This window comes from Oncorhynchus kisutch, linkage group LG6 (genome assembly GCF_002021735.2).
Source record: "Oncorhynchus kisutch isolate 150728-3 linkage group LG6, Okis_V2, whole genome shotgun sequence".
Lineage (NCBI taxonomy): Eukaryota > Metazoa > Chordata > Actinopteri > Salmoniformes > Salmonidae > Oncorhynchus > Oncorhynchus kisutch.
In genome coordinates this window covers 75,442,071-75,468,162 of record NC_034179.2, presented here as the reverse complement: position 1 = coordinate 75,468,162, position 26,092 = coordinate 75,442,071, and the positions used below count along the sequence as shown (strand labels likewise).

The window sequence follows — 26,092 nt, the reverse complement described above, 5'->3', positions numbered from 1 at the left end:
TGCAGATGCCGTTGGGGTCCAGAAAGAGAAGGGATTCATTTAGTTGGTTCTTTTTAGATGGAGTTATTTCTCTTTCCAGAATGAATTATTGCTGCACCTACATTTTAAGGAGGTTAGAGCTTTGTTAGTGAGCTTGCAATGTCAAGGGGCACAAGTGCATTTTTTTGCTACTGCTCTCAATGTACACCTCAGGATATCCCACTTACTCTGCCTTCTCTTTCCTCCTTTTACACCCTCCCAGATTTCGGTTCACTCTTTGACCTGGAGCACGACCTACCAGATGAGCTCATCAACTCGTCGGAGCTGGGCCTGGTCAACGGAGGGGACCTCAGCCAGCTGCACACCAGCCTGGGAGGAGGAATGGGAGGAGGCCAGGACGCTGCTGCCAAACACAAACAGCTCTCGGAGCTTCTCCGGGCTGGAGCGCTGCCACCCTCGGGTCAACAGGGAGCCACCAACAGCCCCGGTGGCTCCATGGGACTCCTGGGCAGCATGAATGCCTCCCCTGGGCCCCAGAGTATGGGTCCCCAGGGGCAGCACCCCTCACCCCAGCAGGCTGGCATGATGCAACAGGCAGGTATGGTGGGTGGACTGAACAGGGCCATGATGGGGGCCCAGAAGGGCAATGGACAACAGCAAGGGCCCACGCCCCAGGGCATGATGGGAGGCCAGGTGATGAATGGCTCGCCCCGAATGGGTTACCAGGTCAACCCGGGCATGGGAAGTAACAGTAACCTGCTGGCAGAAACCCTGCAGCAGCAGGGGGGGCAGCAAATGGGGGCAGGGGGGCAGGCTGGGATGAGGCCACAGCAACCTGGAGCACTGAACAAGGTAAGACCTGCTAATTGTTTTGTAGATGGACTTGTGTTCATAAATGTCTACAGGAGCAGGATCGTCTTTTACACATATTGACGTTAATGCACTTTAGCTCTGTGCTGGTCTTTGTGTTCAGTGCATCTGGCTATGCTAGCTGTCTTGACACCAGACAACAGTGAGATGCTATGTTTAATATGTCATTAGATGGTTTCAAGATTGCTCTGAATGAACATTAATTGACCAGAATCGAGAAGAGTATTTGGTGTGTGAACCGTGAAGTGCCTCTTTCGGAACTGATCAAGTATGTCTGACGGCAGCAGAGCAGATTCATCAACCTTTAACCCTGTTATTGTGTATCCCAGCTATCATGTTGCCATAGGCTAATTTTAAATACACACTTCACATTGCTATGAAAATAATTGGATCAGTATGTCGGTGCTTTTCAGTTTAAATGCTTGTTTGTTGGTGCTGTAAATATGACAATCCAATCAGTTGTCAGAGCTGTTTTCACGAGGGCCGGGGATTGCTGGGTGCAGTGGATGCTGTCATGTTCAGGCTGCTTTGCTTAACACCTCCAGAGCTGTAGACTGGCTCAGGCTAAAAGCACAAACCATCAGTGCATGTTCTCTTTTAGTGTTTGGGCAGCTAAGAGCATAGATGTTCATTGTCAGTTGGGCAGTGTCTACATGCGTTTCCATAAGGTGTCTAAAACAGTGGGGAGTAAGAAGGGTGCAGACTTACAGCCGTAAAGTTCCATCCAAAACGATCCTGATGGGACCCAGCTGAGCAGTGACCAGCTTATTTATCTGTTGGCTGTATCTGTCTTTTGTTGGAAGTAGTTGATTACATTCCTTTAGGCTGATGATATTTTGTAAGGATAAGGGTTAACAGATGATGAAAGCTGCTGGAGCAAGCTGCTGGGTCTTTCTCCCCCTTAGCAAGCAGCTGTTCTCTCATTGTCACCCCTAGATCACTATTGTCTTCAACAGAGCTTGGTGTTTGTGTGAAAAGGCTAGGAAAATTCAAGCTATTTGTTGAATTATGTTTTTGTAAGTATGTCAGCGTTAATGCTTTCTTAACAACCTCTGTGAATAAGACCAGACTGACTACTGCTCAAAGCAGTGTAATGCCTAATGGTCCAGAGATTGAACTCTATTATCTGTCAACAACTTATCTCAGGTTGCTAGTGACTTTAAAGTTAATGAAGCTTCATTAGTGTCGTTTAATCTGCTCTAAAAAATCTGGCAATTATTTATTTTTGTCCAATTAAGAAAACTAGGAACATGAGTGTAAACCAGATCTACTCACCTAACATTCCCTTAATTTCTCCCCATCCCTTCCTCTGCCCCCGTCTCTCTCTCAGATGAATATGATGGCTAATGCGGGCCCCTATGGTGGTCCGTACGGTCAGTTAGCAGGCCAGGTTCTGGGTGGTGCTGGGCTGGGCCCACAGCACCAGAACAAGGCTGGTCTGGCCAACAGCCTGGCCCAGTTCAACCTGGACAAGAAGACACCGCCTATACAGGGCATGGCTGGGATGGTGAGGGCATGCTCCTTCAGTCTTCTATCTTTTTCTGTTCCTCTTATTTTTGTGAAAAATATAGGGCCCGAGACAATACCATTATTGCAATACGTGTTGTGGCAAGGAAACAAAACATGAAGTGGATTTAACTTATTTAGGCTAACAGCCCTAGTGTTGGAAACAAGTGTCATTATGTTGTCATCCAGAGTCACATTTATTTGTTTCCCAAGCTATAACAGACAATTTTACATACAGCAGGTTTTTAAAGAACTAAAGAGTTTGGTCTGCTTTGTGTTTTCATTTTTGCCATGGAAAAAACATTGCGATACTGGTATTGTCAGTCCTACTAAAATACTAGATTAAAGACCCTCTGGACTTAAGTGGTAATCAACTCACAACCCACTGCTCTTAGTTCGGCCCATCCCTCCTTGTCAAATTGATCTCCCTTTTTAAAGGCCCTCCCTTGTCTTTAATCCTCCATACAGCCCCTCTATCCCAGCCATCTTCCTTCTATATCCCCCTATCCCCTCTGGTTAACGCACTCTCTTTTCACTCTGTGTCATCAGGCCTCACAGCAGACCTCGGCAGTAGGGCCAGTGTCGGTGGTTGGAGCCGGGGTGCAGGCTGGCCTTGGTACTGTGGCAACAGGTCCGGGGGCAGCGCCTCCCACTGCCGACCCGGAGAAGCGCAAGCTGATTCAGCAGCAGCTGGTGCTCCTGCTCCACGCCCACAAGTGCCAGCGGCGGGAGCAGGCCAACGGGGAGGTGCGCCAGTGCAGCCTGCCCCACTGCCGCACCATGAAGAACGTCCTCAACCACATGACCCACTGCCAGGCTGGCAAGTCCTGCCAGGGTGAGTTGGTAGTCCTTTTCAATACTGTTATTCTTGGTTTGTTAATATTCTTAAGTGGCTTCCACTCTCTCCTTAGAGGAAGCTACTTTAGACTATTGAGATGCATCCTTCATCTTGGTTTGAGCTTAATTTCATTCATGTTTCTGTAGGTTGCTTTTCAACAATCAGGCCAATCATGCTCTGGGGGTTCCTTTGTTTTTACAGTTAGATTTCCCGCCTTATTGCTGACATTAGGTCTCTACTGGGACTTGGTCATTGTGTTGCGCTGTCAGTTGTCTCACTTTCTCTTCCCCCTCAGTGGCACACTGTGCCTCGTCACGACAGATCATCTCTCACTGGAAGAACTGTACTCGGCACGACTGTCCTGTCTGCCTGCCGCTAAAGAACGCTGGAGACAAAAGGAACCAGCAGTGTGAGTGTGGTTTGTATTGAGCTATGTGTCCGTCCTCTGCATTGTGATGTACTACGTTTGTTTGAACCAAGATGGCTACCTGTTCAGCATCTGTTCCCGTCATCGATCATGGCAAATTGATTATCTCTCATTCTCACTTCTTTTCCCTCTCCCTCCATCTCCACAGCTTTACTAAGCAGTGCTGGGGTTGGCCTGGGCAACTCATTAGGGGCAGTGCCAGGGGGTCAGCCCAGCACCCCTAACCTCACCCCACCGAGCCAGATCGACCCCAGCTCCATTGAGAGGGCCTACGCCGCCCTTGGCCTCACCTACCAGGGCAACCAGATGCCTCAGCAACCGCCGCAGTCCAACCTGCCCAACCAGCCTGGCATGCGGTCGTTAAACGCCATGGGTGAGTGGGCATTGGCTCGTCAACAACAGTGTTGGTGAAGAGGAGGAAAAATGAACAACGACCAGGGGCAGTGTAGCAGACTTCTTGTTTAGTCATTGATTGAGCAGTAGAACATTTTTAAAGTGAATGGTTGTGATTCCGAGGAAAGGAACTGCTTTGAACCTGTCCTCTCTTTATCTGCCCCTGTAGGAGGGAACCCCATGGGGATGAATGGAGGGGTGGGGGTGCAGCCCCCCAATCAGTCCAACCTGCTACCAGACGCCATGCTTCACAACAATATGAATGTGCAAAGGTACAACAACACACTCATACCCTCCCCCTGAAATCATATTTTATTTGTCACATGTGCCGAATACAGCAGGTGTAGGTAGACCTTAACATGAAATGCTTACTTACAAGCACTTAACCAATAATGAAGTTCAAGAAATAGAGTTAAGAAAATATTTACTAAATAAACTAAAGTAAAAGAATAAATAATAATTGAATCAATCAAAAAGTAACAAGACATATACATAACAATAATGAGGCTGTATACAGGGGGTACCGGTACTGAGTCAATGTGCAGGGGTAGAGGTTAATCGAGGTAAGAACTCACTATCCTTGGAATTCAATCCTGATTTTTTTTTATGGTCCTGCCAGCTCTAAAGACTTAAAACATTATTTTACACAGCAACACACTCACAAGTTCACAAAGTTACTTCATTGACTATCTTGAGAAAAATTATGACTTCCAGCTTGTCGTTTCTTTCCATCTCTCGTCGTCTCTCAGTTTGCTGAACGACGGCAGCGGGGTGGGCAGCCTGGGCTCCATGCCCATGGCGACCCCTCCCTCAGCCGCGGGCATGAGGAAGAACTGGCACGAGGACATCACTCAGGACCTGCGCAACCACCTCGTCCACAAGCTGTGAGTCTGCCCTGACTGCACCAGAGTCACAGAGGGGGACACGTAGGCCATTGCAGTTTAAACAAAAAAGTGTTTTATCTGCTGTTGCTATTAGACGGGTACTCTGTATATGTGACTCTGGACTGCACCCACACCACACAATTATGGTTCATTGCAGGCTGTCAGTGTCTTTTGGCTTATCTCTCTGTATCTCTTTATCCGTCTGCTGGGTGAGCAGTGTGCAGGCCATCTTCCCCACCCCGGACCCGGCTGCGCTGAAGGACCGGCGGATGGAGAACCTCGTGGCTTACGCTCGTAAAGTAGAGGGGGACATGTACGAGTCGGCCAACAGCAGGGTGAGAACTGACTCCTCGATGTTGTGGGTGAAGACTGGTATTACAGTAGTATACCAGAAAGTTTAAATCACCGTGTTCAATAACTGACCACAACAAGTAATGGCGGACTAGAGGGTGTATATACATTTACTGAATTTCCTAAATCGCTACCAGGCGGAGTACTACCACCTCCTGGCTGAGAAGATCTATAAAATCCAGAAGGAACTGGAGGAGAAGCGGCGGACGCGGCTACAGAAGCAGGGCATGATGCCCACGCAACCCGGCATGCCCCCCTCAGGCCTGCCACAGGGACCCCTTGGCATGGGCCAGTCACCTCTGGCCCCCGGACAGCCGTCCAGTGAGTAGACACTTTAAACACACACACACACATACATTTGACAACATACAGTTGAAGTCAGAAGTTTACATACACCTTAGCCAAGTACATTTAAACTCAGTTTTTCACAATTCCTGACATCTAATCCGAGTAAAAAGTCAGTGTCTTAGGTCAGTTAGGATCACCACTTTATTTTAAGAATGTGAAATGTCAGAATAATAGTAGAGTGATTTATTTCAGCTTTTATTTCTTTCATCACATTCCCAGTGGGTCAGAAGTTTACATACACTCAATTAGTATTTGGTAGCATTGCCTTTAAATTGTTTAACTTGGGTCAAAAGTTTCAGGTAGCCTTCCACAAGTTTCCCACAATAAGTTGGGTGAATTTTGGCCCGTTCCTCCTGACAGAGCTGGTGTAACTGAGTCAGGTTTGTTGGCCTCCTAGCTCGCACACACTTTTTCAGTTCTGCCCACAAATGTTCTATAGGATTGAGGTCAGGGCTTTGTGATGGCCACTGCAATACCTTGATTTTGTTGTCCTTACGCCATTTTGTCACAACTTTTGAAGTTTGCTTGGGGTCATTGTCCATTTGGAAGACCCATTTGCGACCAAGCTTTAACTTCCTGACTGATTTCTTGATATGTTGCTTCTATATATCTACATCATTTTCCGTCCTACATCCACAGGTACACCTCCAATTGACTCAAATGTCAATTAGCTTATCAGAAGCTTCTAAAGCCATGACATAATTTTCTGGAATTTTCCAAGCTGTTTAAAGGCACAGTCAACTTAGTGTAGGTAAACTTCTGACCCACTGGAATTGTGATACACTGAAATAGTCTGTCTGTAAACAATTGGTGGAAAAATTGCTTGTCATGCACAAAGTAGATGTCCTAACCGACTTGCCAAAACTATAGTTTGTTAACAAGAAATTTGTGGAGTGGTTGAAAAACGAGTTTTAATGACTCCAACAAAAGTGTATGTAAACTTCCGACTACAGCTGTCGCTACTCTCTTTCAACATAGGTGTGATTTGCACTGCTTGATCCCAATTGCCTGGCTCTATTTACTTCAATAGCTAGATTTTCATCCAATGGGCAACAGATTTTCAAGACTTCAAAAATCAGCATAAAAACTAAATTAGCATTCTCCCAGCAGAGGTTTGTGTCCATCAAACTTATTTTATTCCTCTTGTGTGTGTGTTTTTTAAAAGTTAATTTCTTAGTTTTTTAAACTCTGCATCATTGGGAAGGGCTTGAAAACAATAATTTCACTGTAAAGTCTACACCTGTTGTATTCTGCACATGTGACAAATAGCTTTTAAACTGCATGAAATTCTATGTGTAATGACAGAATGCATATAAAATTTACTTTTGCGGTTAATTCTCAGTAACGGTAACTAATAACAGAAGTTCAATGTGTTTCAATCACATTTTCAACTCTACTGATGGGTTTGTCACAGAAACTGTTAATTACACAAGTATGCTGGTAAAGTGGACAGGATGGGTTATATGATATGAATAAGAACAAGATCCTTTTATTTGTTAATTGGCAGCCAAGCACCAATCATCTTGTCACCAACATTCAAATAATGGCATACCGTCAATATTTTGGAAACTTGTAAGATCACCGTGCACTTAACCACCATGTGAAGTTGGTCATAGCTTGTTTAATCTGCAAATAAACTCTTCATGCTTTTTCACGTCGTGTTGTGGTGGCCTACGATGTAACATACCATTGCGTTACTCTGAGTTTACTTCGATATGATGGTTATTATATCAATATTTCTACCGGAATTGTCGCTTAATCAGTTATCCACCCTTTTCTAGCGTATTTTGTTTTTGGAAATGAGGATATTTTACCGACACATTTCCTGTTTCCATCAGGCCGTCAGTTAATTCATCCGCATGCAATGGTTGGATGGAAACCTGGTTACTGTAGCCATAGATGCAAAGCTAATGAATGTGTTTCTCTTCACTCTCAGATGGTTCTCATGCTGACCCCTCCATGGTTCGACCCACCGGACCCAATCTGATGGTGAACAGGATGCAGAACCCTGCAGGTAAGTTGTTCCTACAGTTGAAGTCGGAAGTTTACATACACCTTAGCTAAGTACATTTAAACTCAGTTTTTCACAATTCCTGGCATTTAATCCTAGTAAAATTTCCCTGTCTTAGGTCAGTTAGGATCACCACTTTATTTTTAGAATGTGAAATGTCAGAATAATAGTAGAGAATGATTTCTTTCAGATTTTATTTCTTTCATCACATTCACAGTGGGTCAGAAGTTTACATACACCAAATTAGTATTTGGTAGCATTGCCTTTAAATTGTTTAACGTTTCGGGTAGCCTTCCACAAGTTTCCCACAATAAGTTGGGTGAATTTTGGCCCATTCCTCCAAACAGAGCTGGTGTAACAGAGTCAGGTTTGTAGACCTCCTTGCTCGCACACGCTTTTTCAGTTCTGCCCACACATTTTCTATAGGATTGAGGTCAGAGCTTTGTGATGGCCACTCCAATACCTTGACTTTGTTGTCCTTAAGCCATTTTGCCACAACTTTGGAAGTTTGCTTGGGGTCATCCATTTGGAAGACCCTTTTGCGACCAAGCTTTAACTTCCTGACTGATGTCTTGAGATGTTGCTTCAATATATCCACATAATTTTCTTCCCTCATGATGCCATCTATTTTGTGAAGTGCACCAGTCCCTCCTGCAGCAAAGCACCCCCACAACATTTTGCCACCCCCGTCCTTCATGGTTGGGATGGTGTTCTTCAGCTTGAAAGTATCCCCCTTTTTCCTCCAAACATAACGATGGTCATTATGGCCAAACAGTTCTATTTTTGTTTCATCAGACCAGAGGACATTTCTCCAAAAAGTACGATCTTTGTACCCATGTGTAGTTGCAAACCGCAGTCTGGCTTTTTTTTATGGCGGTTTTGGAGCAGTGGCTTCTTCCTTGCTGGGCGACCTTTCAGGTTATGTTGATATAGGGACTCGTTTTACTGTGGATACAGATACTTTTGTACTGGTTTCCTCCAGCATCTTCACAAGGTTCTTTGCTGCTGTTCTGGGATTGATTTGCACTTTTCGCACTAAAGTACGTTCATCTCTAGGAGACAACGCGTCTCCTTCCTGAGCGGTATGACGGCTGCGTGGTCCCATGGTGTTTATACTTGTGTGACATTGTTTGTACAGATGAACGTGGTACCTTCAGGCATTTGGAAATTGCTCCCAAGGATGAACCAGACTTGTGGCGTTCTACATTTTGTTCGGAGGTCTTGGCTGACTTCTTTTTGATTTTCCCATGATGTCAAGCAAAGAGGCACTGAGTTTGAAGGTAGGCCTTGAAATACATCCACAGGTACACCTCCAATTGACTCAAATGATGTCAATTAGCCTATCAGAAGCTTCTAAAGCCATGACATAATTTTCTGGAATTTTCCAAGCTGTTTCAAGGCACAGTCAACTTAGTGTATGTAAACTTCTGACCAACTGGGATTGTGATACAGTGAAATAATCTGTTTGTGAATAATTGTTGGAAAAAGTACATGTCATGCACTAAGTAGATGTCCTAACCGACTTGCCAAAACTAGTTTGTTTACAAGAAATTTGTGGAGTGGTTGAAAAACAAGTTTTAATGACTCCAACCAAAGTGTATGTAAACTTTCGACTTCAACTGTATATGCTCAGCTTAGTTTGCTGCTTGGCACAACCCGAAACCAGTCTGAAGGGTGGACATATACTGGTGGCTAATGTCTGTTACTGGTTTGCTCTCTCTCGTCTGTCTCAGGGATGAATCAGTTTGGACAAATGGGTATGCAGTCATTAGGTCAGAGGTCAACGCCTCCCCTCCCACTTGGTGGACCTCTAAATCAGGTTTGTCGCCATCTCTCATTACAAATATCCACATTTAAGTTTAACTGCATTCAATATTGATAGACATGTATTATATTTTAACCATGGTCTCATTAGAACAAAATGGAGTAATTTATCTTGTTCGGTCTCACTCAGATGGGTATGGGGCCAATGCGGATGGGGCAGCCCAACGTGCCCCAGTACCTCCCTCCTGGTCAGTTTCCTGGGTCCAGTCCTGGCCTCGGGGCTGGCACAGTCGGCATGAACCATCCAGGGCCACAAGGAGGCGTGGCACAGGTAAATAGATACTGGAACCAATGCTATAAGTAAAGTAGTTGTTGGCTATAGACTCTAACCGTCTCCTCCATGGTGTTTTCCAGCAGGCCCAGATGCCCACGCCGCCCTCGCTCCCGGTCAGCAGCCCTGCAGCCCAGCCAGGCTCAGTGGCAGGATCGGGGCCCTCCCAGGGCTCTATGGGGCCAGGCAGTGTAGGTGGAGGCCCTCCTTCCAACCTGCAACTGCCCAACTCCTCTCAGATCAACTCACACCCGCACTGCCCCCCCATCCGACAGAACTCCCCCTCCCCGGCACGCAGCCTCACGCCAACCCCTCATCAGACGCCGCCTGGTCTGCCAGGCTCGCAAACCCCCCAGCCTCACACGCCCAACCCGCCCCAGGTTGCCGCTCCGCTCCCGCAGCAGCAGCTACCGTCGTCACAGCCAATGGGGCAAGGAATGAACTCGGAGAAGCCCAGTCAGCTCCAACAGCAGACAAACGGTGGTGGAGCTTCTGGAGTCCTCCAGACGGGGCAGGCTCAGTCTGTGCCTACCCAGAATGCCCATGTGCCAACCCAGCTTCCGCGAACTCCAGTGAGTAGTTTTCCCCCATAGTCTCACTAACCCAACTCCTTGTGGTTGTCAGAAGTTCTTTTCTTTGGATTTCTAAGCTGATCGCTGATCTCTGGCTATACCTCCATATACCGTCACGTCTCTGAGATTTCCCTCGTTGCCTGGACAGACACCTTAGCCGTTCTCTTGCCCTCTGTTCCTTGTTGGTCTATGTCTTTGCCTGTTCACTCTTTTCACTATCTTTTTTGGCTGGTTCTGTTATTCATTTCCTTTCCATTAACTTTTCTCTCTCTGTCCTCCCAGCTTTCTCAGAAGTCTTCACTGACGGCAGACGGCCAGGCTTCCACTCCGGCCTCAGTGAGCAGTGTGGACCCTAGCTCCCAGCTGACCTCGTCTGACGCCCCTGCCCCAGCTGAGCCCAAGATGGAGGTGAAACAGCAGGACGATGAGGATGCCGAGGACCAGGGAGAAGGGAAGGCCTCTGGGAAGATGGGCAAGGGACAGGCAGACATCAAGTCAGAGGAGAAACCTGAGGTGAGGCTTCCAGTTGTTCTAAGGCAGGGGTCCAAAAGCAAAAGACAGTGCTAGCTAGCCAGCGTGGTGAAGATTATTTTCACACAGCTAACAGATTTTATTACATTCAGGATGATGTCTGGAAATGTGTATAGGATATTGAACATGATGTCCCCTCTCAGATTAAGAAGGAGAAGCCTTCAGGCGACGGCTGCAAGGGCGAGCCTATGGACACATCGTCATCGGTAGCAACGCCAAAGATGGAGGACAGAGACAGGAAGGCAGAGGTGAAGACTGAGCCCAAGGACGAAGAGGAGAGGTCTGGGGCATCGGGCACGCACAGCTCCCCCGCCAGCGCTCAAAGCAAGAGGAAAAGTAAGACCCCCACCCCTCTTATATTCACTCTTTCCTCTCTTCTTCATAGGAGTAATGTACCTGGAGTAGGAGTAATGTACCTCAACATTTGTTTCTCACCTATGTCAGACATGGTGTATAGATCTAGGCTATGAATCTTTGAAGCGACGTGTATATTCACCGGTAAACAACCTAATCAACCTAATCAAAAACCATTTTTCACATCTTTCTTGCTCCTCCTTTTCCACTACTTGCACTGCCAACATCCCCACTTCCTCTCCTCTGTCACTCCCTCTCTCCTCCTCTTTCCACTACCCCAGTCTTTAAGCCTGAGGAGCTGCGTCAGGCTCTGATGCCCACCCTGGAGGCCTTGTACCGCCAAGACCCTGAGTCTCTGCCCTTCCGCCAACCGGTGGACCCCCAGTTACTGGGAATACCCGTACGTATTCGAACTAGTAACAAAACTAACCTGGTAAGGGACTGCGCTGGCTTCCATTTTGCTTCCCTCTAAAAACGTTCTTACCGTTCTTTTTAGTTCATTTTTCTCTCATTCCTTTTTCCTTTTTATTTCATCCCTCTCTTCATCCTTACCACTGCCACATGTGTGCAAGAGTGGGCTGAGGGAGTGACTGTTGGCTAGGGGAGTTGTAGCGATACTGTGTGTGTGTTAGAGAAAGCTGTCTCAATCCTGAATTTGAGTGTTATGTCTCTGCTCAGGTAGAGTATACCATACATCAAACGTAGGTCAGTTGGTTTTTACTGTAGGTTCTTGGGTAGGTGTGTGTGTGTCAGCTCATGCTTGCTTCTCTCGAATTCTCTTCCACCACAAAAAAAACCACATCAATGCTATGTACATTTTTTTAAACTTGTTTTGCTTGTAAACCAAGTTAGCAGAAATCAATAAGTCTGTCAGTAACATTTAAGAGATGCAAATTTAAACCTTTCTGCCAAATATCTTTGGATTGGTTTCTACCGGTCAGTTTTGATTAAAATCAACACTTGAGAGGTGGTTTGGCCCTGGCCATCAATGTTAGACCCCTGGGCCTTGTTAATGGCGGCTTGTGTTTTTGCCTTTCATCAGACTTCAAAAGGCCTAAAATAAGCAGCCATTTTATCAGTGGCACATCACCGTTCTGCGTTTAAAGTAACATACCCTAAAAGGGAAATTTACTAGCCAAAAATGTTCATAGCCCATTACTTTCTTTTATTCTTTCAACTGCCTTCTTTCAATTGCATTTTTTTTCACTCCCACATATGCCTATTCATAGAAGCTTTCTAGACAGTTCCTCGCCAGTAATAAGTATTGTTGAAGTTGATTGTGAGTTATGTGAAGAGATGTGCCAATGCAGCAGTAGTGTGTCTCAGATAATGCTAATAGCTAGCAAATCAAATATCTCAGACCTCTTATTGAATACCCGTGAAGAGATACCCAGGCAATGTCTGGCACTAATTACAATAATTGTTTGTACGCAATTGAGGCTGCATGTACACAGGCAGCCCAATTCTGATATTTTTTCCACAATTATTGGCAGAGGAGCTGATCTGATTGGTCAAAAGACCAATTAGTAGAAAAAGATCAGAACTATAGGCTGACTGTAAATACAGCCTGAGAGGGGGACTTAATATCGTATGGTCCTCACCATAGTTTTAATTATCCTCAAGCAGTGCTAGGGCACACTTATTCCATTCTCAGAGGTCATTGGCACACTTCTCCTCAGTAACCCTCAATAGCCCCAGTGATGCACCTGACCCCAGAACACCACCTGGGTATTCAACATGGACACACAACCAGGCTCAGAAACTGCTCAAATACTTTTAACATGCTCAAATAACTAGCAATACCACACCTTTTATAAGTACAGGGATTTATCCATCCACAATGGGATTATCACACCTCAATTTCCAATACACTTGTAGAAACAACACTCATAGTTGTTGTAATTGAGCTCAGATTAATGGAATGCAGCATACTTTGTGCCATGTGTTCATGCATCACAGGCTGCTGTGTCCTTTATTTGTCAAAGTGAAGGATCTCATTTCCTGTTTGTGTTTCCCTGGAGACGGAGAGAGATCCTTGGCTTTGCCCCTTTGTCTCAGTGTTCTTGGCTTTGACTGCCGTGTTGCCAACCTCCATGCTGCCAGTTTACCAGTGTGTGTGTTGTTACTGCCTGACTGACTGATGTTACTGCTCTGTTCACCTCAGCTTTGCACCCTGACTCATGCCATGAAATTGCTCTCCTTCAGGAGAGTCTATAGAGGAGAAAGCGGTTGCACTGGAACCGTCTCACTGCTTGAAAAACAAACACACATTTACAGTGCACAACAGGTGCTTTTCCTGTCGTTTCTGATAACTGTTGGATGTAAAAGTTGGTCTGCCTTTAGAGTACTAATCTAGTCTTGATTTGAGGAGAAGTTTGAATTTGGGCAGAATGGGAGGGGACAAGCCTGGCCACCCCAGTGTCCTTCCTTGGCCTGTTACCCATTTTAATGTAGAAATGGTGCAAAGTTTGAGTGGTGAAGGGGAGAAGCTGTCATGTCTCTCTGTCTGCATGTGAACCTCTCTGCAGCCGTCAACAATGTCCCCTGCACCCTCTTCTCTCCCCTGCTCTGGTTCCACCTGGATGTCCACCACAACTTCTGCTACTTCAACAACAACTACAATGATGATGATGACGACCATGGTCATCTCTACCCCCCCCCCCCCCCCCCCCCCCCCCCCCCCATCAATGACCACATCCCTTTTCTCCCCACCTTCCTTTCCGGACTGAACCGTACTCTCGCTGACACCTGGACTTGGTCCTCTCCAGGACTACTTTGACATTGTAAAGAACCCCATAGACCTGTCGACGATAAAGCGTAAGCTGGACACGGGACAGTACCAGGAGCCCTGGCAATATGTGGATGACATCTGGCTCATGTTTAACAACGCCTGGCTGTACAACCGCAAGACGTCCCGCGTGTACAAGTACTGCTCCAAGCTGGCCGAGGTGTTCGAAGCCGAAATCGACCCTGTCATGCAGGGCCTGGGCTACTGCTGCGGGAGGAAGGTGAGTGGATGTGTGTAACATCAGTCATTGAAGTCAGCACAGCTTTTACCTTCTCTCCTTACCACTGCGTGTTAAACATACTATCTTACAAAATAATTGGCTTCCTGGTTGTCTTTTTCAGTACATAGACTATCTCTTACTATGTCCTCTTATGTTTGCAGCTTGAGTTTTCCCCTCAAACGCTATGCTGCTATGGGAAACAGTTATGCACCATCCCGCGCGACGCTGCTTATTTTAGCTACCAGAACAGGTAAGGGGCGTACAGAAGCACAAACAAACTCACATACCCAGACATTGAAAGGAGCAGGGTCATTCACACCCTCAAGGGTTCTCGCTCACACACACACCCACATACACAAGTCTTGTTTTCTGCATATTTTATATAAATCCACATTTCACAAATCTACTTGAGTGATTGTCTTATTGTGCATGCTGATATTCTCTGCAATATAGCATTGTTCAATCACAGATGAGTTAAGTTTTAATATGGCTTTAAATGGTTACACCCTGCCACCGTTTTCATCTTCATCAATTTAATTTTCACTTTTGACATTTACAAAGTGGGTTCCCTGTTTTGAGATTATTTTGAAATCTACATGTTTCCACTAGTCTACTTAGAATGCATAGAGAAATGTATTGATCAATTACAGGTAAGGAATTGAATCAAACTGATATTTGGCAAATGGACAGATAATTGCTTTTGGACACAATACTTCAAATAAGACCCAGGGTGATTTATTGCTGCACAGCTGCAGTGAACACTTTGATTTGCAGAACATTTCAGTGAACAAAGCTGTGGAGCTGATTGGCTTGATTCATTTCACCGTCAAGACATAATCACTATAGTGTAGTTACGTTAGGGCAACATAGTATTAACAACCTCACTACATGTATGATAATTCCTCTCCAACACAAGAAAGGAACCCTCTTTATAAATGGAGCAGAAGGATGATGGGTCGCTGTTGCACTACCACTTGCTTTTCCTCATCCACACTGTTTTTTGAGCCCCCCTTTGTTACTGTGTTAACTTAAAGGGATACTTTGGGATTTTGGCAGATTAACTTGTGGATGAATTTTATGTCTGTCGAGTATGAAGGAAGATAGAGGTAGTTTCATGAGGCAATGCTAACTAGCAGTAGCACAATTACCCATAGTCTTCCAGTCATTGTGCTAATGCTAGTTAGCATTTGCGCTAGTTAACTTCCGTAACCACACTGAGGCATAAAAAATGTTATCGACGAGTTCATCAGATTCTTGGGAAGTAGATAAAGGGCCTCGCTCCCAAAATCTCGGAGTATCCCTTTAATTATGTTTTTGTCCACTCACTGACTGACACTAATCTGTGCTTTGCATTGGATCTCTGTCCTCGTTGATGTTATGTTCTCCATGTTCCTCACTCTTCCCATCCTATTCATCCCTCCATCGTCCTCGTCTGACCTGTAACGATTTATTTCACGCTTTTTTAATATTCATTTTGCCCTCCCTTCCCCCATCTCTTCCCTTCTCTCCCTCCTTTTTTAACGCTTGTGATGTCTGCATTGGCCTGCTTTGGTGTGACCAATCATCCACTCCAAATTTTAACTGCAAAATCAAAACACCTGCCCACACAAAAACCCTGCATAATGATTGGCTGCTACCTGGCGACGACCTTGCCCTCTGCTCTTCTCCTGGCCTGGCCTGTCCTGCCCTGCCTGATTGGTGACTGCTTCCTCGTGCCTTCTCTGTGATTGGCTGTGCGGTTGGCGAATGGTCTAGTTCACCACAATTTGGGCTTCTTGCTGACAGGTACCACTTCTGTGAGAAGTGTTTCAACGAAATCCAGGGCGAGTGCGTGTCCCTGGGGGATGATCCTTCTCAGCCTCAGACGTGAGTACCAGCCCCCCCCCCCCCCCCCCCCCCCATGTTAAAACTGACATGGTTCTTCTATTGCTCATTTTGATAACATGTAAATATTGTTTGGTTCCCTTGATTTATCAATGAGTTTGAGAAATGTTTAAGCTCTACAATAGGACTTCTCTTTCTCCCCATCACTGAATACCTTTTCAGTCTCTCCCTTAGTGAAATGGTCAACTTAAAATAAAAATCAAATTCATTTCTCTCTCCTCTACCTCTTAAGGCAGCAGTTCACCTCAACTGCCGTCTCCATCCTTTTACTTGATTTCTGCCTCTTCTCAGCTAAAACCCCAACGTACTGAGGGCTCCTAATGTTCCAGAAGTGTTAGATGATGTTTTCAAAATGGCTGAATCCTAGCCTGTATAAAGCCAGAGCCTGCTCTTATTGCTTGTGACTTCTTTGTGGCTGTAATATAGTACATTGCATTTCTGGCCCAGTGATTGGCTTGAGTCTGTTCTTACCTCCCACACTCCTGGGCCTCTCTCCCTCCTCTTCACAGGTCCATCAGCAAAGATCAGTTTCAGAGGAAGAAGAATGACACGCTCGACCCAGAATGGTACCGACTCTTTTTTTTTTCCTTCACATTTGATCTGTACTTGGTGTCAAACCATATGTTTTCCATGTGGTACATTTGCATGAACTTTAGATACTGTAATATTTAATCTTTACTGTGCTTTAGTCAGTTACTTTAGGTTATCGTCATGGCTTTTGTGTTTGAACTGTTCTGCTAGTTGAACCTCCTGTTGAGAAGATAATGACTTTTTCCGTGTGTGACACATGGTATCAATAACCTGTGACTCTCTCTCTGTCCACCTCTCTCTTTTCTGTAGGCTTGTGGAATGTACCGACTGCGGGCGTAAAATGCACCAAATCTGTGTCCTGCATAATGACACCATATGGCCGGCAGGGTGAGCCAACTTGCATACACGTTCTGTACATCTTACGTTAACGCGACTGTTAGAACTGTGAAACCGCCCACTTTATTCCAAGGTGCAGTTCCAGGTTCAATCTTACTGTGGTTGTGTTGCCCGTTTGCCATCATGACCCTCAGCAATACCTTACAACATTCATTGCAGACAACTTATTCAGTAGGGCAAAGAAGTGAAGCTGAAGGCCACTGAGAAACGGTAAATAACAAATGCATGTATGATGTATTTGAAGTAATGAAATAAAGTGTGTTCCTTTTCCTCTCATCTCCACAGCTTTGTATGTGACAGCTGCCTTAAGAAGGCCAATAAGACGCGGAAAGAGAACAAATACGCGGCCAGAAGTAAGTGGAGTAAGTGACAAACGGGGGGCGCTCATCTACCGTCATCTTCATCCGGGGTGTCAGTCTGTGTCTCCCCTCCCCTCTCCAGTCACTCAGCCGTTTCTTTTCTGTGTTCTCTTTATCCCTCTTCTCCTTTGGTGCTGTTACTGACACATGCTAATTTCCTAAACACAAGTATAACACCATACTTTCATGTGAAGACGCAATTGACTTTTTCCCCCCTTAAAATCTTTGTTTAAATTTATGATTTGGTGCACTGTGTATTCCAAATAATTTTCTTATTTCCTCCGAGGCAGTCTGGTTTAATTCCCTACGCCCTGATACACTACTCGAGAGGACAATTGTTCCAGTTAACACACATTCTACCTTTTTCCATTTCCATGACCCAACCCTTTCGTATCTCCCCCTCCCTCCCCAATGAAAATGTTATATGTAACCAACCCTATTTTTGTATTTCAGAAGCCAGTCCTCAGACAATAGTTGCCGCTACCAGTCCGCTGCAGCTTTTTCTGGTTCGATTTCACTCTTATCCCAGGCCTGTACACACTGGCCATGGCAAAACATTGTCATTTAGGGTTTCTCGGTTTGCTGTTTTTAAGGTTTATGTGTCACCGAGGCCTTTAAAAAATATATATATTTTTTTATCTTGTTGGTGCCTTATTTATGTCATCTTTTTTTCCTCAGTGGGTGTCCACTGTCCAGAAATCATCATATTTTGGGTGAATTCTTTTCAGTTTGCAATGGCATCGATACTCACGCTTTTCCCCCCAACATTTTGACAGTTGTCCTGTTTTTGAGAGCCTAAAATCCTTCCATGTGTGGAAAATCTTATCTCCCACATCCCATTCTCCACACCGTCAATGAAGGCAAAGTTTTTAGGGAGCCACAGGTAGGCGAGCGGGCGTGCAAATTAAAAGGACCAACTGGCCTACACTCCTACAAGGATCTCAATGAAATATGTCTTGAATGGAAGAGGGGGAAATGTCCTTATATGGTGTCAGATCTAGTTTACACCTTGTCATATCTTCTGATTTATTGAGTGTTCAGAGCAGAGGATTAGTCCAAGTCTCAGATATGTTGTTAGTTGCCAAATTGACAACGCTATCAGGGCATTTTAGATATTAATTGACCCAAGTGCCTTAGACTGAGTACTCTGAAACACTCTAGAAGCAGTCAGTTGTTGAGTTTGTATACTTCTGACTTGCCCTTTTATAAACATTTTTTAACTGTCAGATTAGAGCCCAGTGGTTCTTCCGTCTTTAATGTCACTAGTGAAGTTCTCTGCTCTGAGCTACTTAACAGACATAACCCCCATACACCCACCTACCACCCCAGACTGGGTTGGCTTTTACCGAAACCATGTGACCTTTCCTCTAATCTCTTATCACCCATTTCCTCTCTTCTGTCCTCCATCATTCCTACTCTTTCTCCCTCCCTCTCCCATTCTATTCTTCCCCTACTTAATTTTCACAGGGCTCCCCCAAACTAAGTTGGGCAGCTTCCTAGAGGGGCGAGTGAATGACTACCTCAGGCGGCAGAACCATCCAGAGTCCGGTGACGTCACTATCCGTGTGGTCCATGTCTCCGACAAGGTGGTGGAGGTCAAGCCAGGCATGAAGTCCAGGTGAGAGTCTTGAGGGGTAGTGATTCTTTAATGTGGAGTCAAATATAGACTACCAAGGAAGATGTCAAATTGATCCTAGCGTAAATGGACTCACGGTTCATGTGGGATTTCAATTAGTCCCATTGTAGACTGGAGAGTTAGACTTATCCTAACAACGTTATCTGTTCTCGTGGGACAGCGCCTATACAGTGTTTGTGTGGGTGCGTCTACTTATGCTCTCCTTTAACTGATACAGGTTTGTGTGGGTGTGTCTACTTATGCTCTCCTTTAACTGATACAGGTTTGTGGACACCGGGGAGATGTCCGAGTCCTTTCCCTACAGGACGAAGGCGCTGTTTGCGTTTGAGGACATAGACGGGGCTGACGTCTGCTTCTTCGGCATGCATGTGCAGGAGTACGGTTCAGACAGCCCTCCTCCCAACCAGAGACGCGTGTATATCTCTTACCTGGACAGCGTGCACTTCTTCCAACCTCGACACCTCCGCACAGGCGTCTACCATGAGATACTCATAGGGTACCTGGAGTACGTCAAGAAGTTGGGGTAAGAGACTAGGCCCTTTTTTCCTCTTTTTTTTTATATACTAAACTCAACCTATTAGTGGGCATAGATTCTTGAGAACATGACTTGACCTCATCACTCTAAACATAGTGTAATGATATGTACTAAATCTCTAAAGGGTCGGTTGCAGATTTCATTCTACTTTATTGTTCTAATAAGATTCACTCTTTCCAGTTGCTGGTCTGATTCTTCAACCCTACCTCTCCCATGGCAGGTTTACAACGGGGCACATCTGGGCTTGTCCCCCAAGTGAAGGGGACGACTACATCTTCCACTGTCATCCTGTGGACCAGAAGATCCCCAAGCCCAAGCGTCTACAGGAGTGGTACAAGAAGATGCTGGACAAGGCCGTAGTTGAGCGCATTGTGCATGACTACAAGGTGACTACAATCAGTTTTGTTTTGTCAGACATAGCATAGGCTGTGCCAGGCAGAAATCCAACTGCTTTCTTCTGAGGTAATTGTATGCATGTCCCCCCCACCCCCTCTTGACACATCTTATTCATGCTCTGTTTCAGGATGTCTTCAAGCAGGCCACAGAGGACCGTCTCACCAGTGCCAACGAACTACCATACTTTGAGGGGGACTTCTGGCCCAACGTGCTGGAGGAGAGCATCAAGGAGCTGGAGCAGGAGGAGGAGGAGAGGAAGAGGGAGGAGAACAGCACCTCCAGCGAGAGCGTAGATGTGAGTGTAAGGACTTCAATACAACAGGAGAGAGGCGTGTTTTTGTGAATATGGTACAGGGTGTGGGATATTGGTTGTCCTCAATAATAACATGATAGGAGTAGATGTTAAGTATTGCTTAGAGGATAGATATTGAACCATTGCTAATTGGGTCCATTTCGAGGCTGCTTCAGATTCAGTGCTTTAATGGAATGTATTGGCGTTCATCTGGTGTTCTCCACACATAGACCCCGAAAAGTGACAGCAAGAATGCCAAAAAGAAGAACAGTAAGAAGACGAGCAAGAACAAGAACAGCAGCCTGATCCGAGCCAATAAGAAGAAACCAGGGATGCCCAATGTGTCCAATGACCTCTCCCAGAAGCTCTACGCTTGTATGGAGAAACACAAGGAGGTATTTGATGCTGTCGCCATCTTCTAAATAAAGCCACAAACACACATATTCTCAGTCCCAGTGCTCATACTTTCTTCTCTGCCCCATACAGGTGTTCTTTGTGATCCGTCTCATCGCCGGCCCCACTGCCAACTCCCTGCCCCCCATCACGGACCCGGACCCCCTAATGGCCTGCGACCTGATGGATGGGCGTGACGCCTTCCTGACGCTGGCCCGGGACAAGCACCTGGAGTTCTCCTCCCTGAGGAGAGCCAAGTGGAGCTCCATGTGCATGCTGGTGGAGCTACACAATCAGAGCCAGGACCGCTTCGTCTACACCTGCAACGAGTGCAAGGCCAGCGTGGAGACACGCTTCCACTGCACCGTCTGCGAGGACTACGACCTGTGTATCACCTGCTATAACACTAAGGGCCATGAACACAAGATGGAGAAGCTGGGCCTGGGCCTGGACGACGAGAGCAACAGCGCAGCGGCCGCTGCCACTCAGAGCCCCGGGGACTCCCGCCGCCTCAGCATTCAGCGCTGCATTCAGTCCCTGGTCCATGCCTGCCAATGCCGCAATGCCAACTGCTCCCTGCCGTCCTGCCAGAAGATGAAACGCGTGGTGCAGCACACCAAGGGATGCAAGCGCAAGACCAACGGTGGCTGCCCCATCTGCAAGCAACTCATTGCTCTGTGCTGCTACCATGCCAAGCACTGCCAGGAGAACAAGTGCCCTGTACCCTTCTGCCTCAACATCAAGCACAAGCTCCGCCAGCAGCAACTCCAGCACCGTCTCCAGCAGGCTCAGATGCTTCGGAGAAGGATGGCCAGCATGCAGAGGGTGGGCCAGCCTGCCTGCGGTGGAGGAGGACCTCCTGGGGGGCTGCCATCACCAGGTAACAATGGCACCACAGCCCCCAGTACACCCACATCAGGAGGCACCCAGCCCCCAACACCACAGACACCCATCCAGCCCAATATGCCTCCTGGGCCCCAGCCAGGGATGGGTGGTGGAGGAACTTTGCAGCAAGGTGGGATGCCTCAGCAGCACCACCAGCTTCACCACCAGTTTCAGCAGATGCCTGGAGGAGGGGGGATGATGAACTCCCCCCAGCAACAGCAGATGGTTCCTCAGGTCCAGCAGCAGTCCCAAGCCTCAAACCCTCAACAGCTCCAGCAACACCCCAACAGCCTGTCCCCTTACACCAACAGGCCTCCAGGCTCCTCACCGCACCCTCAGTCCCAAGGCAAACCGGGCCTGGGACCAGCCACACCACCTCAGCAGCAACCACCACAACAGCAGCCCAACCCTGGCCAGCCTTCTATGCCGCAGCAGCAGCAACCTCCTTCAGGGCCTCCTCCAGCGGCTGTGGAGATCGCCATGAAGATTCAACAAGTGGCAGACGCCCAAAGGAAGATGTCCCTCCAGAGGCAGGCGGTGCAGGCAGCTGGCATGATGCCTCCGCACGCTCACCACCAACAGCCCCAGGGCCAGATGGGCATGGCCCACCCTGGGGTGGGCATGGTGGGGGCCCAGGGGATGCCTCCCCAGGCTCAGGCTGCTGCCAGGGCTCACATGGAGCAGCAGCAGCAACAACAACAACAGCAGCAGCAGGGTCCTCCAGGTATGATGGTGGGCCCTGGCCCCATGCAGCAGCCCCAGCAGCCTAACCCCCAGGGCCAGCTGCCTCCACAGGTGCAGCAGCAGAGGGTCGGTCCCCCGCTTCAGAACCCCCAGCAACAGTGGGCCGGCCAGGGAATGCCACCCCAGCAGAGGCAAGCCATGATGGGACATCCAGGCATGGTGGCGCCTCAGCAGCAACAACCGCAGCAAATGCAACAGCGGCAGCAGGCTCAGGGACCTGGTGGGTTGATTGGTATGGTGCAGCAAGGTGGTGCAGCTGGGGGTGGGAACCTCCCGCAGGCTGCCCTTCAGGAACTGCTGCGTACCCTTCGCTCCCCCAGCTCACCTGAGCAGCAACAGCAGGTGCTCAACATCCTCCGCTCAAACCCTCAGCTAATGGCTGCCTTTATCAAGCAGAGAGCCTCCAAGTATAAGGGGGGCCCAGGACCCCCGGGAAACCCTGGCGGGCCAAGTCCAGGCAGAGTTCCAGGAGGTATGGGTGGCCAACAGGTCAATGTGAATGCTGTGGCTGGTCAGCCAGCTATGCACATGGGTCAGGGAGTCAACATGCCCACCATGACCCAGCTACAGCAAGTACAGCAGCTACAACAGCAGCAGCAGCAGCAGCAACAACAGCAACAACCGCAACAACCGCAGCAGCAGCGTCCTATGCTTAGTAGTTTGCAGCAGCAACAGGTGGCAGCACTTCAGCAGCAGCAGCATCAGCAGCATCAGCAAGGAGGGATGCCAGGCCAGCAGGCACCTAACATGGCCAACATAAACCCCCAGTTCAGAGAGCTCCTTATGAGGAGGCATCTCCAACTTCAACAGCAACAGCAGCAGCAACAGATTGGGAACCATGCCCAGTTCCAGCAGCATGGCTACATGGGCCAGCCAGGCATGGCCCCCCAGCAGCCTGGTCAGGGCCAGTCTGGACTGCAGCCTGGAGCCCAGCCAGGGCAGCAGCAGCAGGGTTATCCCAGCACGGTGGCCCAGCAGCAGGCTGCTGCAGTGCTCCAGCAGAGGCTCCAGCATCAGCACCAACTCCAGATGCAGCAGCAACAACAACACCAGAATGCCATGGTGGGCCACCAGACTGCTGAGGGGGGTCTGGGTACTGGAGTAGGAGGCCCCCCTCAGCAGCCCCAGCCCCCGCAGGGCGCCCCCCAGCCGCAGTCCTCCCAGGCTCTGCTCCAGCAGGCACTGCACCAGAGGCTGCTTCAACAGCAGCAGCACCTGGGTGGGGGCTCTCCGGCCCAGCACAGCAGCCCCATGAGCCCCCAGCAGCAGATGGCCCAGTCCCCTCACCTGCAGGGCCAGACGCTGTCTACATCCCTCAGCAACCAAGTGCGCTCGCCACAGCCCTCCCCGCGACCCCAGTCCCAGCCACCACACTCTAGCCCCTCCCCGCGCATGCAGCCCCAGCCTTCCCCTCACCATATCTCCCCACAGACCCAGACAGGCTCCCCGCACCCGGGCCAGCTACCCCAGCACCACCCTGGTATGGTGGTCCCCTCTCAACAGCCGCCTCAGCAGCAGAACTCAATGGACCACTTTGGGTCAGACCAGAATGCCATGCTGTCTCAACTCAGTGGGATGGGTGGTCTCCATGGGCCTGGAGGACCTGACATGCTGTCTGGGAACAGCCAGGACCTTGGGCAGAACATTAATCATAACACTTTAGACATGTAGCCTCGCCGTGCTTTCGGGACTGCACCTGGGACAGTGTTAGCCTTTCTTTTTTTTCTTTTCTTTTCTTTTTTTTACTATTATTTAATGTTTTCAATAAAAAAATACATTGAAGTGAACTTCCTATGGGAGATGCAACTATAAATCAACACATCGATTAATTAATAAATGAATGGTAAGTTATTGCTGTTAATATATTTTTGGCCAATTGTGTACAAATAGGGGGATGGTATCTCCCTTAGAGAATACAACGCAGGTAATATTTTTGGGGTTTGGGACTATGGGAGTATTTGCCTTTTTAAGAAATGTTTAAGATTAAAAAAATCTAAAAAATAAAAATGTAAGAGCAAATGATTTAATGCAATGGACTTATTGTAATTTATCCATAAATCAGTTTAGCAGAGGTGATTTGGATTAATATTATTATAAATCCCAACATCATGCATATCTTTTAAGTTTGGGTTTACTTTATTTATTTTAGTTTTTTGATGGTTTGTTGGCATATACCTGAAGACTGCTACAATTCACATAGAATATATTTTTGTTATTGAAATGGGGGTGGGGTTATTTCATTTCACTGATGTCTGGGTTGGGCTTTCAATCTGGAATAAAATGAGTGTTTTTGTGGTTGAGGGCCTGCTGCAAGTTTCAGTGGCCAATGGAGACTACATTTGAAATGCTGAACCATTGGACATCAATACTGGAAGGGCCATCCCTCTCACTGACCACACATGCCCACCCTCATGTGTGACCACTCCTGTAAGACACTTAGTATTGGAGGTGGGGGCACATACCTATATGCCTGTAAAGTTTATAGTACATGAGGTATGGGGTCCGCCAGTGCATAGGACATTACGGTTCTTGTAAAACAGAGGGAATGGATCCAAATGAACGGTGCTGCATAGAACTGGGGAAGAGGAGAGTTGTGACCAGTCACACTGCCTCACCCTTACTTTTCCCTCTGGACTTAACCCCAGCAGCTCAAGAGCCCAATGCACTGGTCCCCTTCTCCTGCCCCAGAATAATTGCTGTCCCTCCTCCCAACCCCAATTTATCTTTCTGCTCAGAACTTTGAGAGTTTAATTTAATATTTTTTACTGTACAAAGAACTGTGGACTCAAATACTGTTTTTTATAATAAAATGAAAATGAATGATGTGCTGAATATTTTTTTTCTTGTGACTAGTCAAATTAAGAGTGCATGTTATTTTGGGGTGGGGGGATCAACCTAAATACAGTGGGGAGAACAAGTATTTGATACACTGCCGATTTTGCAGGTTTTCCTACTAACAAAGCATGTAGAGGTCTGTAATATGTATCATAGGTACACTTCAACTGTGAGAGACGGAATCTAAAACAAAAATCCAGAAAATCACATAGGAATCATACAAAGTAATTAATTTGCATTTTATTGCATGACATAAGTATTTGATCACCTACCAACCAGTAAGAATTCCGGCTCTCACAGACCTGTTAGTTTTTCTTTAAGAAGCCCTCCTGTTCTCCACTCATTACCTGTATTAACTGCACCTGTTTGAACTCGTTACCTGTATAAAAGACACCTGTCCACACACTCAAACAGACTCCAACCTCTCCACAATGGCCAAGACTAGGGAGCTGTGGGGCTCCATGCAAGATCGCACCTCGTGGGGCATCAATGATCATGAGGAAGGTGAGGGATCAGGCCAGAACTACACGGCAGTAATCAATGACCTGAAGAGAGCTGGGACCACAGTCTCAAAGAAAACCATTAGTAACACACTACGCCATCCTCGATTAAAATCCTTTCGCACGCAAGGTCCCCCTGCTCAAGCCAGTGCATGTCCAGGCCCGTCTGAAGTTTGCCAATGACCATCTGGATGATCCAGAGGAGGAATGGGAGAAAGTCATGTGGTCTGATGAGACAAAAATAGAGCTTTTTGGTCTAAACTCCACTCGCTGTGTTTGGGGGATGAAGAAGGATGAGTACATCCCCAAGAACACCATCCCAACTGTGAAGCATGGAGGTGGAAACATTCTTTAGGGATGCTTTTCTGCAAAGGGGACAGGATGACTACATCGTATTGAGGGGAGGATGGGTGGGGCCATGTATCGCGAGATCTTGGCCAACCTCCTTCCCTCACTAAGAGCATTGAAGATTGGTCGTGGCTGGGTCTTCCAGCATGACAACGACCCGAATCACACAGCCAGGGCAACTAAGGAGTGGC

At 47.3% G+C, this 26,092-nt stretch overlaps 1 protein-coding gene across 1 annotated transcript; it reads left to right on the top strand.

Moving 5' to 3' along the window:
- On the top strand, window positions 1-25,043 carry LOC109897345 (histone acetyltransferase p300). The gene is made up of 29 exons (XM_031827562.1): window positions 1-112; window positions 242-831; window positions 2,180-2,356; window positions 2,905-3,190; window positions 3,489-3,602; window positions 3,769-3,993; window positions 4,183-4,285; window positions 4,763-4,897; window positions 5,106-5,232; window positions 5,386-5,569; window positions 7,533-7,610; window positions 9,341-9,426; window positions 9,562-9,702; window positions 9,786-10,274; window positions 10,557-10,787; window positions 10,949-11,141; window positions 11,441-11,592; window positions 13,928-14,167; window positions 14,329-14,417; window positions 15,923-16,033; window positions 16,561-16,617; window positions 16,892-16,969; window positions 17,264-17,340; window positions 18,805-18,955; window positions 19,236-19,496; window positions 19,729-19,894; window positions 20,032-20,205; window positions 20,427-20,591; window positions 20,683-25,043. The coding sequence occupies exons 2-29, from the start codon at window positions 361-363 to the stop codon at window positions 23,887-23,889; spliced, it is 7,968 nt and encodes a 2,655-aa protein (XP_031683422.1). The 5' UTR covers window positions 1-112; window positions 242-360; the 3' UTR covers window positions 23,890-25,043.
- Window positions 25,044-26,092: the final 1,049 nt, after the last annotated feature.

What these genes read in the sequence shown, in the direction of transcription:
- LOC109897345 (XM_031827562.1), top strand. Translation starts at nt 361, where the DNA reads ATGGGAGGAGGCCAGGACGCTGCTGCCAAACACAAACAGCTCTCGGAG. An exon ending in TTGGTGGACCTCTAAATCAG is followed by an intron (nt 9,427 to 9,561) that starts GTTTGTCGCCAT and finishes GGTCTCACTCAG; the next exon opens with ATGGGTATGGGGCCAATGCG. An exon ending in GTATGGAGAAACACAAGGAG is followed by an intron (nt 20,592 to 20,682) that starts GTATTTGATGCT and finishes TGCCCCATACAG; the next exon opens with GTGTTCTTTGTGATCCGTCT.